A 17,408-nucleotide genomic window follows, 5' to 3' on the forward strand; every position below is an offset into this window, starting at 1 on the left:
CAGCTATTATAGTCTGAGCTGCCTCAGGAGACGCTCCCCCCCCTCCCAGGAACCCCTCTGCTCTCCTGCCCTCAGGGAACAGAGTGGTTATCAAGCAGTATCTGTGCAAATAGGACCAGAGGCACCCAACCACAGGCCCCTGTCATCTAGGTGTGAGACAGTCAGAGGGGACAGACATGGTAGAACCTGGCCCATCCTGCACGGTCTCCTGGGTTCTGAGTACCTTCGGCTTCAAGGGACACTCAGAACAATGCTGGGCTCCTCCCAGGACCCTTTCTAGGTACCTGCAGAGTTCAGGCCTTCATATGGCAGATAAGAGAGTCAGGGATAGACCTGGTACTGGCTCATTACAGAACCCTGATTGACAGTCAGTAGACAGAAGACCTACACCCTAGGCATGCCAGGCTCTGCTCCAGCGCCTGGGGAGAGTGATGGAGGATGCTGGGTGGGCCTGGCCCATGCCCTCACCTTCCTTCCTGGAGAAGTCTGGCAGCCTGGAAGACTGTGCCAAGGCACCTGGGGTGGCCTCTGCCTCATCCGTTGACAGAAGGATGGCACTCTGGGAAGTGACCCTGGTTCCTTGGCTCTAACCAGTTCTGAAGTTTGAGAACAGCCTACATAATGCTTCCTCCAAAATCGGCCCAGACTCAGAGGACATTCCTTCTCTTGCCTTCAGAAGGTCAAGTCAGGATGTCCTACAGGGAAGAGGGGTAGCTTTCCCGGTCCCCTCACCCCCACTGCCATCAACTGTACTGTGTACACCGTCCTTACTCAGTCTCAGCTTCCCGGGCTGAAGATCACACTCCTACCCCGTGCAGGCACTAGCCCTGGACATTGGCAAATGCTCCAAAGGGTCTCTCTCCTCCCAGCAAAGACTTCTGCATGTCCCCTTCCCCCAGCTCTCACCACTGAGCCCATGTACCACACTCCCTGTCCCCCCCCCCCAACAGTCTCTCTCCCCATAGGAGTAACTGTCGTGGCACAGACAATGAGGCTGTATTGATTAGTACAATTCCTGGGCACCTCCGGCCCGTCTCCCCGGGAGCTGGGACAATGCAGCTTTGAGACTTAGAGCAGATTCTCAGCAGGTCCTTGGGTTGGGGGAGCCCCAACACCCCCACTCGCCTCCCTCTCACCCCCACCACACAGCTACCTCTTCCTGCACTCCTTTGCAGTCTCAACTTTCTGGGTCACTTTGGCTGGTGTCTGTCCCACTCACTGGCTGTGCCTGCCCCTCCTGGCACAGCCCACTCAGTCCCCTGCTCCACCACCAGCCTTGCCACCAAGCCTGCCTGGCATCAGGGAGGGGGCCTTGACCTTCTGGAAGGTGACTGACCTGTTCTGGGGAAGGGGTGGCCACAGGTCCATGAGCTGCAGCCATCCTGGGACAAGCACTCGCAGCACGCGTGTCTCCACCGCTCATTCACACCTCTGCCAGCTCCAGCGTGACACTGATGACACATCCCCTGCCTCTCCCACTGCCGGGCTGGGCAGCGGCAATTACTTTCACCTCATCTCCTCTTGAAGCTCTGCCTACCCCCCCTCGCTGGCCCTCCCCCTCCGGCCAGTCCCTATGCAGCCCAGCGCGGGTGGCTCCAGAGCTGGAGAATGAGGCATAGGGGTTGTGTTGTTCCCTTGTTTTCAGCAAGTTACTAGAACACATGCAGACACATATGCATATGCATAGGGACGGATGAACGGGCGGACAGGTAGACAGACAGACAGACACACACACCAAGAGCAAAGGACAGAACAGCAGGATGGCTTATCTCTTCAAAGAACTGGCCTCCAGAGAACTGCAGGCTGGGCACTTGTGGGCTCCTGGAATGGACGGTGGCTACAGCTAAGTGATGAGCTCTGTCCCTATAGGCACTGCTGACAGTTGGGGGACATGAAGGTGAAGGGCACAGTCCGCCGCAAACAGTATTTAGAGTGTGTGAGTGGCGTAGACTGAGAGATCTGGGTCCCATGGCTGCACCCTTTTCTTGTGAACTCTAGATTTCCCAAACCAAAATCATGGGGTGTCCTCACAGAAGAACATGACTATGGTCTAGTGACTGGGCCATTACCTGTCTAAAGAAAAACAGCACTAGCCAGGCTGTGGTGGCTCACACTTGGAAGAGTTCAAGGTCAGTCTGGTCTATAAGAGCTAGTTCCAGAACAGGCTCCAAAGCTACAGAAAAACCCTGCCTCAAAATACCAAAATAAAATAAAATAAATAAATATAATAAAATAAAATAAGAAAGAAAAAAGAAAAAACCCAGCACTGCCCAAGAAAGTGGTCACTGCGGAGTCCACACAAAGGGAGGCAGGTGTGGAATAAGGTGGGGATTTGCTGCATTGCCTGGCATCTGAGGAGCAGGCTGGGTAATTCTGCCATGGTGGATATCAGGCTACACCTGACCTGTATGGTCTATATGAGAAGATGCCTACTGTGTGCCATATCCAGTTCTGAGTGAGATCTGTGTGTCAGTCTCTGTCAAGTGACCCATCTAATTGCTCTTCTCTGAGACCACACTCATTGGTCAGTTCCTCGCTGCTACCCAGATGCCATATGCCAGGAGACTTAGAAAGTTAAGTACCAGAGACCTACTAAGACAACAAAGGTCTAGCACACAGTGGGGTCTTAGCAAACTTGACAAATAGAGGTCTGAATGAATTCTGGTGTAAGAATAGCTCTCCTGGAAGTTTGTAAGTGTGACCTCATTGGGGAATATTGCTTAGGGTAAAATATGGCATAGGGTCTGGGACTGGAGGGATGGCTCAGTGGCTAAGAGTGCATACTGCTCTTAGAGAGGGCCCAGGTTTGGTTCCCAGCACCTGCATCCGGTAACTCACAAGTACATAGAACTCTAGTTCCAGGGGATCCAACACTCTCGTCGGGCCTCCACAGACTCCTGCCCACTCATGTACATAATGCCCCCCCACCGTGATTTAAAAAATAAAATGTAAAAATAAAAAATTAAATCTAAAACAAAACAAAAACAAAACAAAACAAAAAAACCAGGCAGACCTGCCAGGCGGTGGTGGCACACACCTTTAATCCCAGCACTTGGGAGGCAGAGGCAGGCGGATCTCTGTGAGTTCGAGGCCAGCCTGGGCTACAGAGAGAGATCCAGGACAGGCTCCAAAGCTACAGAGAAACCCTGTCTTGAAAAACCAAATCAAGCAGGCCTAGGTTCAAGCCCCAGATGTTCTCACCAAATGTAACCTTAAGTGACTTGCTCAATTGTCTGGTTTCAGTTTCTGCTTCTCTAAAATGGGGTAGCACATACACTCACTGAAGTCAGCTAGTGTTAGTAATAACAGATAGATGTACATAGTTGGTGCTTCCTATAAGCCAGGCTCTGCCTAAACACATCATACCTGCAAACACCAGCCTCTCAGGAGCCCCATGATGTCAGCACACTTTCCTCTCCACTTTGGAGAGGCCTTGCTTGAGTAAGTCTCCTAAGCGGCCTCAGACTCCACTGACTCAGCTGCTCACTGGGTCTGTGTCGTGGAGTATGGGTCCCTAGACACTCCTCCCTTACTTCCTGCAGGCAAAGATTGAGGGCCAAGGCCCTGGCTGGGCCATTGGCTCCAGGAAGACCCAGTCACCCATGATGCCCAAATGCTGCTCACTTCCACCCAGGGTGGGCTCTGGGCTCTGGCTGCCCTGCGCTGGGCTGGGTGCCCAGAACAGGCAGCCCTGGCTGGATGGCTTTCCCTGGCTCTGGCCATGGGGACAGGAGGCAGCAGCCCAGCTGGGCCCTGGCTGTAATGAGGCCTCATTAGTGGGATCCAGCTGCTCCATCCCCACTTAAGGAAGCCGACTCCCCCAGTCCCAGCCTCTGACTTTTCTTAATAAGAGTGGGCATCCTTCCAGAGGGGCAAGGAGTCTAGGGGCCTTGCTGTCCTCTGTGGCTCTAGAGAGAAGGTCCTGCTGAGCTGGGACTAAGGCATGCTGGGGTGTAGAGACAGCTAGCAGAAGCGGTGTGAGAGGAGGTGAGGCTGTAGGCCTAAGTAGGTGGGCTACAGGGAAGAGGAGAGGAACGAGGGAGGGACAAGCATAGGGAGGGTGAGTCCTTTTCCCTCAGGATCTCGATATTCCATTTTACAGGTATAGCTCTTACACATCTGGGCCCAGCGGCAGGTTGTTGCCTAGCCTGGCCTGGCCAGCAGGGCACTTCCCTATAGCACGTGTAGTTTCTGAGCTAAGAAAGTTGCTGCATGTGTCAAACCCTTTGCTGGGGAAGCAGACACTGTGTGCCACGGCCTGTGACGACAGAGCGCCTACCGAGTGCTAAGCGCACTGCTGGAGATCCACTGTGATCCAGGTGTGAACTAAGAAAGAACTCACTATGTGCAGGGTGTTAGGAAGGCACTCACTGTACGGTAGGACCTTCAATAGCAGAGTGCCTACTGACGCATCGCTAAATCTAAAGATATATCCTTGGCCAGATGTGTACTAGGAAAGTACCCACTGTGCGTTCCCCTGGTTCTATCAGAAGAGTGACTGCTATGGGCTGCGTCCAACGCTCATAGCTCTGTGCCAGTCCATGCCAAGTCAACTATTGTGGGGTAGGAGGTCTTGCGCTAGGTAAAAAAAAAAAAAAAGCTGTGTGTGCCAAATCCTGTTCTAGGCAAGGACAAGATATGGTTAAGTACCCACTGTGCACCTGGCACCATGCTCCATGAGTACCCACTGGGTGGCAGACCCTGTGATAAGGGGTACACCCAACATGTACTAAGTCTGTACTAGCTAGGCATTGGCTACATGCTGAGACTTATACCCAACCCTGTCAGGCCCTTTACCAAGGGAGTGTCCAATATGTGCCAAGCCTTCTGCTTGGTGATCTACCATTGTGTGCCAGGCCTGCACTAGTTGAGCACTTGCTAAATGCCAAGACTAGGCTTGGTGAGCCAGTATCCACTGTGTTCCAGGCCCTGTGTAGATGCTGCAGGCAGGAGGTATTCAAAACCCTCATGACAAAATACAATGGAACAGGTGAGGGTGGGGCAGCCCCAGGTGGCCCATGGCACCTGCAGAGCCTTCTGGGAGTTAGAAGCTCTGGCACCAAGGACCCTGGTGTCGACTGACTCTGCTGTTATTCATTGGGAGGCTTCCCAGTGGCAAAGGCAACCAGTGTGTCACACATGGGAAGAAGTAAGACTCAACACATAGGTAGGGACTGAGAAGGCCAACATGGAAACTTAGTGTGAGACGGGGGGGGACTCAAACTGTGGCAGCGGGGGCACTCACATTGCCTGTTTCAGGCTGTCCTCCTCCAGTTCCTGTCCTTGGAGACCGAGCCCTGCCCCACATGTGTAGAGACTCTAGGTCTTCATGGAAGGACCGTCTCATCCAACCCCAGTGGCCCCAAGCATCCCAGCTGCTTCCCTGCTTCGAGGCACCCTGGCCAGCTGGGTTCTCTTGCGGCCCTGTCCTGGGAGCCACTGAGCCGTGAGGAAGGCAGCTGAGCTGGCCTGGCAGAGACCATCTGGGCTGAGAGTGGGGAGAAGGGCACGTGCAGCAAGCACGTGGGCCTGGGCACGTGCTGGAAAGTGACTTGCTTCTCCACGGGACACCTGCTCCCAAGGCCAGGAAGAAGTATTGAGGATAACACGGAGTGCTTACTGACAGCGAAGAGACCCGAATAGCCCAGGTCCTCACCCTCAGTCAGACCTGGGACAAAGGATGACAGAAACAAGGATCCCGTGGTAGGGAATCACCTGTCAACTCTACACGGCAGAACACCAAGAGAGCAACACTGCCACAGACAACTGGAAAGATCCAAGGGCCATCAGCTTACGTACACACCCCTCATCACCCTCTCTTCTGACCTTCCTGGGCATCCTAAGTAGGAGCATATCTACAAGGAATTTCCTCAGCTCAGCCACTTGGTCTTAGGAGACAAACACCCAAGGGGTACGGACTTAGCTCCCGTGTCAGAGAGCAAAACTGGGGTTCAGCAGGGGCCAGCTGCCCAGGACACCGCCAAGGCTGTATCCTAGAGACAAACATTGAAGGAGGCAGCATCTGCCCCAAACAGACTCAAGAATAGAGCAGCCCAAGGTCATCAGCAGAACGGAGCGGAGAGGCAGGAATTAATTTCAGAGCATCAACAGGGTGTGCCCATGGGACAGACGCTACAAGCCTCAAACACAGCAATGGGTAAAAGCTAAAGGGCAGGGGACACTGAAGAAAGCAAGCGTCAGCTATCTTTAGGCACATCCGAGTGCTGGGAATGGGAGTCCCAAGACAGCATTCCCGCCCACAGACTGACTGGCCTGGCTGGCCAGCGGAGAACTGAGTCCCGGAAGCTCTGCTGGGGCAGGGACTGTGAGACCTCGTGATTCACACTTCGTTGTCCTGCCCGCGTGGGTCCCCCTTCTCTCCTGCCTGTCTAGCCTTTCCAGGGTCACACCAGAGAAAAGGAACAGCCATGTTCAGAGGGCTTCACGTGGCTCGGCGTCTCCAGGGCAGGAAGGGGTAGAACCAGACCCCACATTCTACCTGGGCCTATAACAATCAAAGACGCCGCAGAGAAAAGGCCAGATCCTCTTTGGGTCTGCACAGAATCCACCCTAACCAGTGTGCGGGGAGTACGATCTCTCCCATCTGTGCACGTCCCTGAGAACCCTGATTTCAGATCGGCTCAGGTATACTGCAAAAGGCTTTATCCGTTCAAACCCATCCCAACAGGAGCAGGTGACTCTAGAACAGGCCGGGGTCGGGTGGGGAGGTGGGTCAAAGGGCTGGTGTCTAGAGAAAGGCACTGAACCTGCTCGCGACTGTTCCCCCGACCAGGGCCCGCGAATCACAGCAATCTTTGGTGAGAGACAGAATTAATTTGGCGAGGGCTCAGCAGAGACCTCAAGCCAACCAGCCTTTGACTGGATAAAGAAAGCAGTAGAAGGCACAGATGGGGTGGGGGTTAGTAAGGAGGGGCTATCTTTGGTTACTGGCTTCCACCACAATAACTGCCCACTTTGGCTCCTCCCTGACACAAGATCCCAGGGGCAAACACACAACCTAGCACTCAGGATTGGGCCTACGACTTTCTTCTGGCTCCTGCATCCAGTGCCAACCTGCCCCATCCTCCTCACTTCCTTCTCAAGAATGTGACCCAGGGCCAAGCATGGCTACACATGCTCAGACCCGATCTGAAAGAAGGGGTTTACTTTGGAGCATGCATGAGGAACTGAGTCAGGGACTGGGAGCTGGGGGTTCTGGGCAGGGCTGGAGAAAAGAGCTGAGCCTTTGCTCCCAGCATTTGGGAGGCAGAAGCAGGCAGATCTCATCTACACAGTGAGTCTCACATCAACACCCAGAGCTGTACAGTGAGACTCTATCTCAAAAAGGTAGGGGTGGGGAGGGACTTAACCTAGGCTCTTGTTTATTGAAGGGCCTCACTGGCACCTTTCCTGAGCTCTAAGATCAAGGGCAAAGGAAGGGCTGTGGCTAGCGCCGTAGAGGAATGGAGTTATCGGAAAAGCCTAGTAAGGCATTCATTACTTCCTGCAGTATGAAGGCCGCAGAGAAGCTGGTGAAATTGGACAGGTCTGTGCATGCCCAGCATTAGGTTGGCATGGGGTAGATTCACAAGCGTCCTACTGTTCTCGTAACAGGACAACCCATGACCACTCTATAGTACCTCTTATGACCAAGATGGGACACATGCGCTCTGCTCCTTGGCAGGCCTTTGCTGGCCTATGGTAGAACCAGCCCACTTGCAGGCTTGGGGCCTGGTGCTATCTAACCTGCTGGGTAAGGGGTTACCTGTCCAAACCTGAGGCGGCCCTGGCACATGGGATCCATGGTAGTGCCAACCCTGGCCCTGTGGAACCTCTTAGGCTCCCCCTGTCAAGACAAGCAGCTGGCAGGAGACCTCACAGGGCGATGTTTAGGACACCCCTTCCTCCGTAAAATCCGGCCCCTGTACTTACCAACATCCCTTTGGCACCTTTTCCTACCATGGTGGCGGTGGGTTGGTGGATCTGGAGACCTGGATCACGCCTGCAGACTCAGTGCCCTTCAGACAACAGGCCTCAAGAGCTGTGGGGAAGAGAGTGAGGTCAGGCTCTAGACCAGGCAGGACCCCTGGGCTCCCCAGAACAAGAATCAGGTCAGAGGTTTTACATTTTTTCTTTTGGAGGCGGGAGTGGGTGGGTAAGGAGGACACTGTGAGGGACCATAGGGAATAGAAAGTTTAGCAGAAAGGTTGCTAATGCCCTGACAGACACAAAGAAAGGGCGACAATTCAGGTCCTGCCACGCCACCAGAGACAGGCAGCATGGCAGGGTCTCTGAAGGAAGAAATCAGTTTGAATGGAATCAGAAGCGGGAGGGAGTCTCACTGTAAACCTTTGTGAGATGGAGATGGTTTCACAACCTAAGCCATTCTCAGGCAGAAGGCAGAGAAGGGGAAAAGGAGTATGATCTGGTACCAAGACCCAGAGTGGACATCGCAGGTGAGAGAGCCTGGCCTCAGGATGTCTGTTAGCTGGGGACTCACCGTGTCCCAGTATGGAGCCCGTGGGGATCTGTAAGAGGAGGGCACTGCGGATATTGAGGAATGAGCAGAGGCTGGATTCCAACATGACATTCTTATGATACGGAGCCCACACCACCAGTCAGAAGAACCTAACGTCCCTTTCTGCGCACCCACTCCCTCTGCCAGGCCATTCTGCATCCTGCTCCCTTCTGAGTGACCCTGGGATCCAGCCCTTTCCTAGCTGCCTTCTCAACCCTCCCCCCAGATCCCTTTTTCTCTAGGCTTCCTGTCCCAATGGGCAAAGGTCTATTTTTGACTCTCCAGATGCCCAATCCTATAAAAGATAAAAAATGAACACAGAGCTGGGATGGGGTCCAAGTCCTTCATCATCTGTGTGAATGGTTGCAACCTTTCCCCAGGAGGGGAGGGGTGTCAGTTTGGATCAGTGGGCACTCCCCAGCCGGGCAACCACAAGTCCCCGCCCCCCCCCACCAGTGCCACTCATCCTGGGCTCCAGGGTGGCTGGGCTTGTTGCTGTTGCCACTGATCACTGGCAGGACACACCAGACAGTCACACCTCCTGCTTTACCACACGGTCTTCTAGTTGTACTGAGTGAAATTCTGCAAGTCCTTTAGGACTGGGCCAAGATGTCACCTCCTCTCTGTAGTAGCCCTTCCCAACACTGCTCCAGCAGAATGAGCGCCAGCTTCTTCTGTCTGCTTTGGACAAACTTGCCCTAGTGCCCTTATCATCTTAGGTCACACATATTTGGTTCTGAGCCTCGTGACCCCAAGACAGTGATTACTTGAAGGCTTGGGATTGAGCTTCCATTATCCCTTTGGGCGCAGGCCCTAGCACACTGGTGAGCTAGCAAGGATAGGCTGAGTTACACTGAAGGGGCACTGGGGAGACAGAGGTCCTGGAATGAGGTTCTTGTCACCCTGGGATTGTATAGGAAACTTAGAGCCATGTGGTGGGCAGGTGAGCTGAAGAGGAGGGGGAAATGGCAAAGCTCATGCACGCATCAGTGCCCAGTGCGGCCAGAACAGATCTCAGGAGGGAGCAATCTGTAGAGAGCCTCGAAGAGCTTAGTCATGGGGGGAAACCTGGGGTTAGGCAGACCATGTGGTTCAATCTTCACGGAGACCAGTCCCACGGAAGATTTGGCTCTGCTCCTGAAAATTTCCACTCCAAAGTCTATTCAGAATCATTCATATCAGCAGCAGCTACCAACCAAGGGCCACCTCTCACCCACAGGAAGACAAAGTCTGGAGGAAAGGTAGGCCACTGTTTACTTATCCAAATCAGCCCTTGATTCATTGGTGCCTTTGTCCCAGCCACTTGGTTTCCCCTTCTTTGGGCAGGGATGAAGAGGGAAGTAAGCGGTCAGTGGCCAGGGCTGGCATCTGCCTCTCGAAGGTACTCTCTTAAAGAAGCCCTGCTCATGGATTTGTCTTCTGATAGCAGTCACAAGAGGACTGTGCCCTTCGGAAGGCAATCATACCTTCGTCCTCTTCAACCACCAAACCCTTCCGTAGGAAGGTCTGATCCCAAAGTTGCCTCTTTTCTGTCAAGGACCAGTAATAACAAGGAGGATAGCAATTATGGCAGATGATACTACTCTAAGCCACCTTCTGGGCTGGAAGCCAGGTCCCTGGGCAGCTCAGTACACTAAGAACATCCTAGGTCTGCATCTACAGAGTAGCCTCACCAGGACATACTGAAGCTTCCCTGGCGGTTTGCAGAGAGGCCGGTGCCTAGTCTGGAAAGCTTGAGCCAACTTTTCCAACAGACATCTCTGATCACACCCAGGCAGTCACTGGAGTTCTGAATGCCGAATGCAGCAGCAGTCTCTGCCCCCCTGGGTAGCTTATGCTCTAGTAAGGACAAGCTTGCTTAGCATCTGTACGAGAATGAGGTGGTGTGAAGCTTGGTGGCTTCTCCTGCCTTTACCATTCTGGGCGATGCCTCTATCCATCCACTCAGAAGGAACCAATGGACTACTAGAGGCACAGGTCAGTGTGATGCTTGACTAGCATGCTGGGGGCCCTGGGATGGATCCATGGCACTAGGGGGAAAAATGAAGTACCCACAGGATGCCAGGCCCTCATCTAGATCCACAGACCTGAAATACCGAGACCCCAGACCCACTCCAACCCATACACGGAGCAACACTAACAAGCAGCAGGCCATGGTCACTGTGGCGTACGGTGAAGACTTCAGTTCTGGGATCAGATAGGGCTAGATTTGGCCTTGGTTGGTCACTACTTACTTACGATCCTGAGTGCTATCTGACCTCTTTGCGGCTGACTTTTCTCAAGCTGGAGGGTGCGGCTAGATATAAGCCCCTTCCTTGATAAGCCCAGGGGGTCTCTGCCCAATTTCTGTGTCTATTACAAGTTCTCCATATTTTCCTCTCTTCCCATCCATTAATCTTCCCTAAACTTTACCTAAAGCTTCAGTCCTCTCCTAGGGTTTTCCACTGCCAACAGGATTTGGCCTGAACTCTTCACTAGGTATTTTAAGGTTGACTACCATTACCTTCATTTGTTTCACAAACAGTTATTGCAGGTTTACTCTGGGCCAGACCTATGCTAGGCACCAAGAACACAAAGGTCTCTTTGCCTTCCTGCATCCTAGATGGTTGTGGGGCGGCGGGGGGCGGGGGGGCAGAGGGAGTGGGGTGAGCGAGGGACTGAGGGGCAGATGTCAAACTAAATAATTATGGATGGAGATAAACAGTGTGCTGGAGAAAAAACCTCTCTATATGCACTCTATAGCAAGTGACAGTCTGGGAGGTTTCTCTGGGCAAAAGGACAATTGGCAAAGGTAAGGAACGGAAGAAGAGGTCAGAGGTGACCGGAGAAAATGAAACTGGCAAAGTTCTGGTCGCCAAAGAGAAAGGCAAAATGGATGGATAAGCAGGGCAAGGACCTTTGGGGTCTGGATGTCCATCTTAGTCCCAAGGTGGCTATTAAAGGCTGTTAAGCATTAGATCAAGCAGGAGAAGAATGGGTTGCTGGAAGGGGCACTGTGAAAGCTCCACTCCTTGGGTGTAGTTGCTTGCCTGCAGCCTCGGGTACTCAGGAAGCTCAGAAGGGAGGATCATCTGCACCCACAAGGATGAGAGGAGCCTGGGCAACACGGGAAGACCCTAATTCAAAACAAAACACAAGGGGCAACTGGGTGTGGTGGCGGTGCACGCCTTAAATCCCAGCACTCGGGAGGCAGGAGGATCTCTGAGTTTGAGGCCAGCCTGGGCTACAGAGGGAGTTCCAGGACAGCCAGGGATATAGAGAAAACCTGTCCTGAAAAAACAAAGAAAAAAAAATAGCCCACAAAAAACCAAAACCAAATAAATCTTCCCCAAACAATCTAACAACAAAAAAACAAAAACAAAAGCTGGGTGGTAGTGACGCACGCCTTTAATCCCAGCACTCCAGAGGCAGGCGGATCTGTGAGTTCGAGGCCAGCCTGGTCTACAGAGTGAGTTCCAGGACAGGCCCCAAAGCTACAGAGAAACCCTGTCTTGAAAAAACAAAACAAACAAACAGCAACAACAAAAATAAACCAAGGGGTTGGAGAGATGGCTCAGTGGTTAAGAGCACTGGCTACTCTTTCAAAAATGCTGAGTTCGATTCCCAGTTCTAGGTGGCTCACAACCATCTGTGACTCTAGTCCAGGGATCTGATGCCTTCTTCTCACATCCCTAGGCACTGTACACAGGTGGTGGACATACACATACTAGATAAACACACTTACACATGAAATGACGTATTAAAAAGAGAGAGAGAACATACGAACCCCTCAACATAGTGTAGAGAAAACACTGAAGCAATTATGGAAGAGAAGTCATCAGCTAGGAACGAGATGAGCCGGGGCCGTGAGGAAGGGGCGTGGATCATGAAATTGATACCCATGCAAGCAAAAGGGCAGCGATGAGAAAGAAAGTTAGAACACAATGGAACTTGGTGATGAACTAACTCCCTGTGGGTGGCTGAGAGAAAATGAAGGGTCTTACTACTCCTGGTCCCAGGGATGAGAACGTTGGCGGTACTGCAGGCTCGGAGAAGGGAGAGGTCTAATGGAGACACACTGACTGGGTTGTCTGTGAGTCACCAAGGTGATACAGAGCCCTTTGCTACTTGGGACTTCCTTCTTCCCCAGATGGGATTGTCGAATGGACTTTTTTAAAAAACAGGGTAGGGTCTATTTCTGCATATGGTTTCAGAGGCTGTAGTCAAAGATCTACTCATTAATGTGCCCATGTTAAAGCTCCTGGTTTCATGGTGACCAGGAAGCAGTCAGGTGGACCAATTACAAAAAATTCATTTTTATTCTTAATTATGTGCACGTGTGTGAGTACAGGCAGTGAGAACAGGGAAGGCATGCAGGGAAGGAGTCGGATCCCCTGGAGCTGCGGCTACAGGTGGCTGTGAGCCCCACAACGTGGGTGCTGGAAAACCTTTGAGTTCTCTGCAAGAGCAGTATACAAGTATACAAGGTTTTTTTGTTTTGTTTTTCCAGACAAAGTTTCTTTGTGTAGCCCTGGCTGGCCTCGAACGCAGAGATATACCTGCCCCTGCCTCCTAAGTGCTGGGATTAAAGGCAAGTGCCACCACTGCCTGGATTATTTTTAATTTTTATGTGTGTGTGTGTGTGTGTGTAAGTATCCCATCACACGGGTGATGGGATAGAGGAGAGATATGTGTGTCTATGAAGGCTATCACATTCCCTGGAGATGGAGTTACAAGCGACTGTTAGCCTCCTGACATGGGTTCTGGGAACTAGACTCAGGTCTTCTGGAAGAGCAGTCAGTGCTCTTAACCATCTCTCCAGGCCCAGACTGTGTTCTTACCCACTGAACCATCTTTCCAGCCTCTAGGTAGACCAATTTTAGGGGTCCATCTATACCAAGTCCTCATTAGTAACTAAAGGTTGACAACAGGTCTCCCTGACCTTAACTACTTCACAGTTTGGATGGAGGAGGCATGGTCCCTATTCAGCCGCATGGCGGGACACTGTTGGGTGCATGAAGTATCCAGCTTGAGACCCCCAAGCAAGCCATTTGCTGCCATCTGATTAACATGATACTCTTTGGCCTTCTCAGGAGCCTCCAGGGTCTCGGTCCCCAGTTGTCCCCATGCCTCTGCCTTCATGACGCCTTCCTCCACCTGCTGCTGCTGTCAGCCTTCCCACAATACCCCTCATGAACCCAGGGTACTGACTAGCATGCCAGTCACAAGAGCAGCATGCTTGCTTGTGTCCAAATGAGCCCCCCTCCAACTGGAGAGCTCTGCTAGGCAGAGGTGCGATTCTTCTGCGTGCTGGGAGCTATACCACTGCAGTCCGGCTGAACTTAAGATGAGTAATGGGCATTTTCTCTGAGGTCTCTGAAAACACTTGGGCATGCTCAGCAGTCTCCTCTGGTCCCTAGAGCCCGTCCTGTCACCCACTACTCTGTCTTTTGACTCTCACATCCAGGATGTCTCTAAGTTCTTTTTGCCCATTTTTTGCTCTTTATCCTTTATCTTATCTTCTAGCGGTCACAGCGTCAGACTTGCTACAATTAAGAAATGGAACAGGTAGCATTGGCTCTCGCCATTAAGGCAGAGGCAGGCAGATCTCTGAATTCAAGGCCAGCTTGGTCTACAGAGCAAGTTCCAGAACAGCCAGGACTACATAAAGAAACCCTGTCTTGAAAAACCAAAAAAGAAAAAACGAAAAAAATAAATAGAACAGGCTTTGTGAGGGAGCTGTCAGAGCGCTGGGTGGGTTTGCAGCTCCTTTAAGAGGGATTCGCGAGGGGCGTGGCCTGAGGAAAGCAGGCCCGAGAGGGGGTGCGGCCCCTTTAAGTAGCGGCCGGGCCACGACTCTAAGGCCCCGGGCGGGCGGGCAGTGTGGGGCGCGGTCGCTTTGGGAGCCGCGGAACCGCCCGGAGTGCCCACTTCCTCGAAATGAGACCGATCCGCTTTAATCAGGGTGCAAGGTGTGTTGGGGGGCGGGCGTTACATCAGCCACCACGTGTGCGTCTCTCAGCTGGCGTGGAAAAGGCCGCCCCGCCCCCCATGGTGGAAAAGTACCGGGGTGCCGAGGTCCCCGCCCCCTTGCCCCGCCCCCGCCTGTCCTCGGCCCCTCCCGGGTCTGCGGGCGAGCCCCCTCCCGGCTCGCCGGCCTCTACTCCCGCCCGTGAGTGGCTGCCTGCTGCGGGGCGCAGGCTGGGGGCGGGCGCCGCGGAGCTGCGGGAACCCAGGCCTCACCTGTGGCCGCCCGCACTCGCCCCAGGCGCGCCCAGAGTGGCAGTGTGCGGATTTGCCCCCGACCCGAGTAGCAGCCCCCCAAAACCACTCCCCGCCCGCAGTCTCTTCCCACTGCCGCAGCCACGCGAGTCGTGGACAAAAGAGAGCCGGAGGGCGCTGGGGCTCTTCCTCGCTGCTTCCCAGGAACCACGGACGCGCGGGAACCAGCGGGCGAGTGGGCGGGCAGATTAGGGAGGCCGCCGGCTGGGGCGGCGAGATAGGTAGCCAGGACGGCTGGGTGAGGAGGTGGGGCGAGAGGCTGCACGCGGGGCAGGGACACCGCCGCCGGTTCTCCGCCGCAGACCCACTGGCGCCCCAGACGAACCGAAGACACTCTCCGATTCCGGCGCTGCGCGCACAGCCCCGCGCCAGCCGCCCCCGACCGAGCCGGCGTCGGCACGCAGCTTTCCCCCCCATCCCGAAAGCACCCCCCCTCCCGTCTGCTTTAGCTCCTTGGTGACAGCGATGACACACAGACTCGCGCACCTACCCCGACCTTCGCGGCAAGACAGACATCCCGGTGCCAGCTAGCACTCACACTCTCAGCCACAGATGCCCGCAAGCATACATACGCTGTCGCATCCACGCACCGCACACACATTCACACGCAGGTCCTCGGGCTCAGCCTCCCAGAGTCACAGAAACGCCCAGAACCATCACAGGACAGACCGAGGCGCGGGCCGCAAAGCCCCCTTCCCCCAGTTCTCTTACCATACTGCAGCCCCCCGGCCCAGGCTTGCTGGGTCCGCACCGCGGTGCGCCCAGGTGGCTTTCTTAAAGGGAAAGTTGCATCAGCCTCCCGAGGCTTTCTGCAGCCGCCAGTCCACCCGCCCCGCCGCGTTGCTTGCGGCTCCTCCAGAGCTTGTTGTGTTTTGGTTTCGGGGAGGCGGGGGCTAAGAGTTTGGTGAAAGTTTGGAGAGTGAAGAAGGCTTGAGAAACCTAGCCAAGTCCCTCCCCTCCCTGAGCGGCTCCCCTGGCCGCCCTCCCCCGCCCTGGTCCCATCTCCTCCCTCCCGCGTGCCGACTACTCTGGCTCCTCCTACCAGGGAATAAAATTACAAGTGGCTCTAGCTTTCAGATGATTGATCCTCGCGAACCCCTGGCTCAGTGAAGGAGTCCTCTTCTTCCCCCCAGACTCCCTGCCCTTCAGTTGGGACCCTTGGAGGAAGCAGATGTCCTCCCCTTCAGGCTAGGCTTGGAACGAAGCCAAAAGGCCTGGGGCGCTTTGGGGGGTTGGGGCTGCATTTAGCCCGCCAGGCCCCTGGCCTTCTGCGCCTGCGTTCCCCCTAGAGAGAAGTCAAGAACAAATTCCGTTCCCTTTGGAGTAGCGCCGCTAGAGACTGTGGGCACAGCAGAATAAGGCCTGGGACCCACTCCTTGGAACAGCAAGGCCGGGGGGGGGGGGGGGGCCTTTCTCCGGGAACTTTCCAACGCTGATTTGATCAGCCCTCCCCAGGTGGTAGGACTACAGGCGCTGTTTCCTCCGTGGGGAGACAGAACCTGGAGTGCGGTATCTACCAAAAGGCGCTTGGCTGAGCCCCAGTTTCCTCTGCAAAATGGAGAGGGTGGGTTAAAGAAATGCATACCCTCGTGAAACCCGTTGCTCTAGACTGGCAGTTGGGCCTGGTGTCGGGAATAGGCTTCCTTGTTTGCTTACCTTGAGCGAACCACTAACTTTCCATCAAAGCAGACAGTACCGACTGCCAGAGGACCTAGGGCCTGTGCTCAGTTGAAGGGACATGCTCCGGATTCCACTCTGCGCCGAGTTCTCATCATTGTCCAGGCAGGAAACGTTTGTTTGTTTATTGACGTTCAGGCTCCAAAAAGCAGGTGCATCCATGTCAACGTTGCACAAGACTAACTGGTGTTGAGAATCCACCGCGTTAATTTATCATTACCGAAAAGGACGGCAGGTGTCCAGCCAGAAGACCCCTTCAGTTCTGCCTCTCTCTAGTACACAGTGCCCTTTGCCAGGACCTGTTCGTACATGCTGCTCTCTACTGTCGTGGAACTCACGGTCTGTTCATACTGAGATCTGATCAGACCTAGGAAGACGCTTAATGTCCCTTTTGAGTTTGCCCTTGAACTGCAGATACAGCCTGTGTGGGGTTTACAGTCGCTTGTGAACAAATCACAGGTGTTTTGTATAGAGTAGGGAAGGAACACACAGACAGCTCTATCTAAGCAATCTGTTGTGTCTGTGGCCTTTGACTATGCTTGTGCAGAAGTCTCTGGAAAAGTAGCTGTGGGTCTTGCAGCAAGCTGTGCAGTTGTGTGTGCACACACACACTCAAGTCCTGGATCTGGGCAGATAGTATCCAAGTACTTCTCAACTTTCCTACCAGGAGCTATTCCCCTACAAATTGTTTATGGTCTCTTCTACCCTGATTCCTTTCTAGATTATCCAAAAAGGGCTCTATTCCAAGACAAACAGATCGGAGGCTGTTAGGAGAAGCCACCAGGTGGAGGGAGGGTTGGGAAAAAGGCTCCCGTCCTCCTTTTAAGGATGAAATGAACCTAAAAGGCATTAAGAGGGGTCTAAGAAAAAAATTTAATTTTTTATTTGCTTTTTTTTTCTTGAGACAGGGTCTCACTATATAGCACTGACTGATCCACGTGCCTCTGCCTCC

The 17,408-nt window shown here is 53.7% G+C and overlaps 1 protein-coding gene across 5 annotated transcripts in view; it reads right to left on the reverse strand.

The window, feature by feature from the left end:
- Slc6a9 (solute carrier family 6 member 9) overlaps positions 1 to 16,549 on the reverse strand; it is a 36,858-nt gene extending 20,309 nt beyond the window's left edge. Inside the window, exons 1-2 of one of the 5 annotated variants that reach the window (XM_048450515.3) lie at positions 16,436 to 16,549; positions 7,933 to 8,041 (exon numbers count right to left, since the gene is read on the reverse strand). In XM_048450515.3, the coding sequence (XP_048306472.1) occupies positions 7,933 to 7,962 (30 nt within the window). In that variant the 5' untranslated portion in view covers positions 7,963 to 8,041; positions 16,436 to 16,549. Of the gene's footprint in view, positions 1 to 1,336; positions 1,474 to 7,932; positions 8,042 to 15,490; positions 15,693 to 16,435 lie in introns of those variants that run through there. The other 4 variants (XM_048450514.3, XM_048450517.3, XM_048450513.3 and 1 more) reach the window with 4 other exon arrangements.
- Between the last annotated feature and the right edge of the window lie 859 nt (positions 16,550 to 17,408).

The sequence above is a fragment of the Myodes glareolus genome, chromosome 3, assembly GCF_982192425.1.
Source record: "Myodes glareolus chromosome 3, mMyoGla1.1, whole genome shotgun sequence".
Taxonomy (NCBI): Eukaryota; Metazoa; Chordata; class Mammalia; order Rodentia; family Cricetidae; genus Myodes; species Myodes glareolus.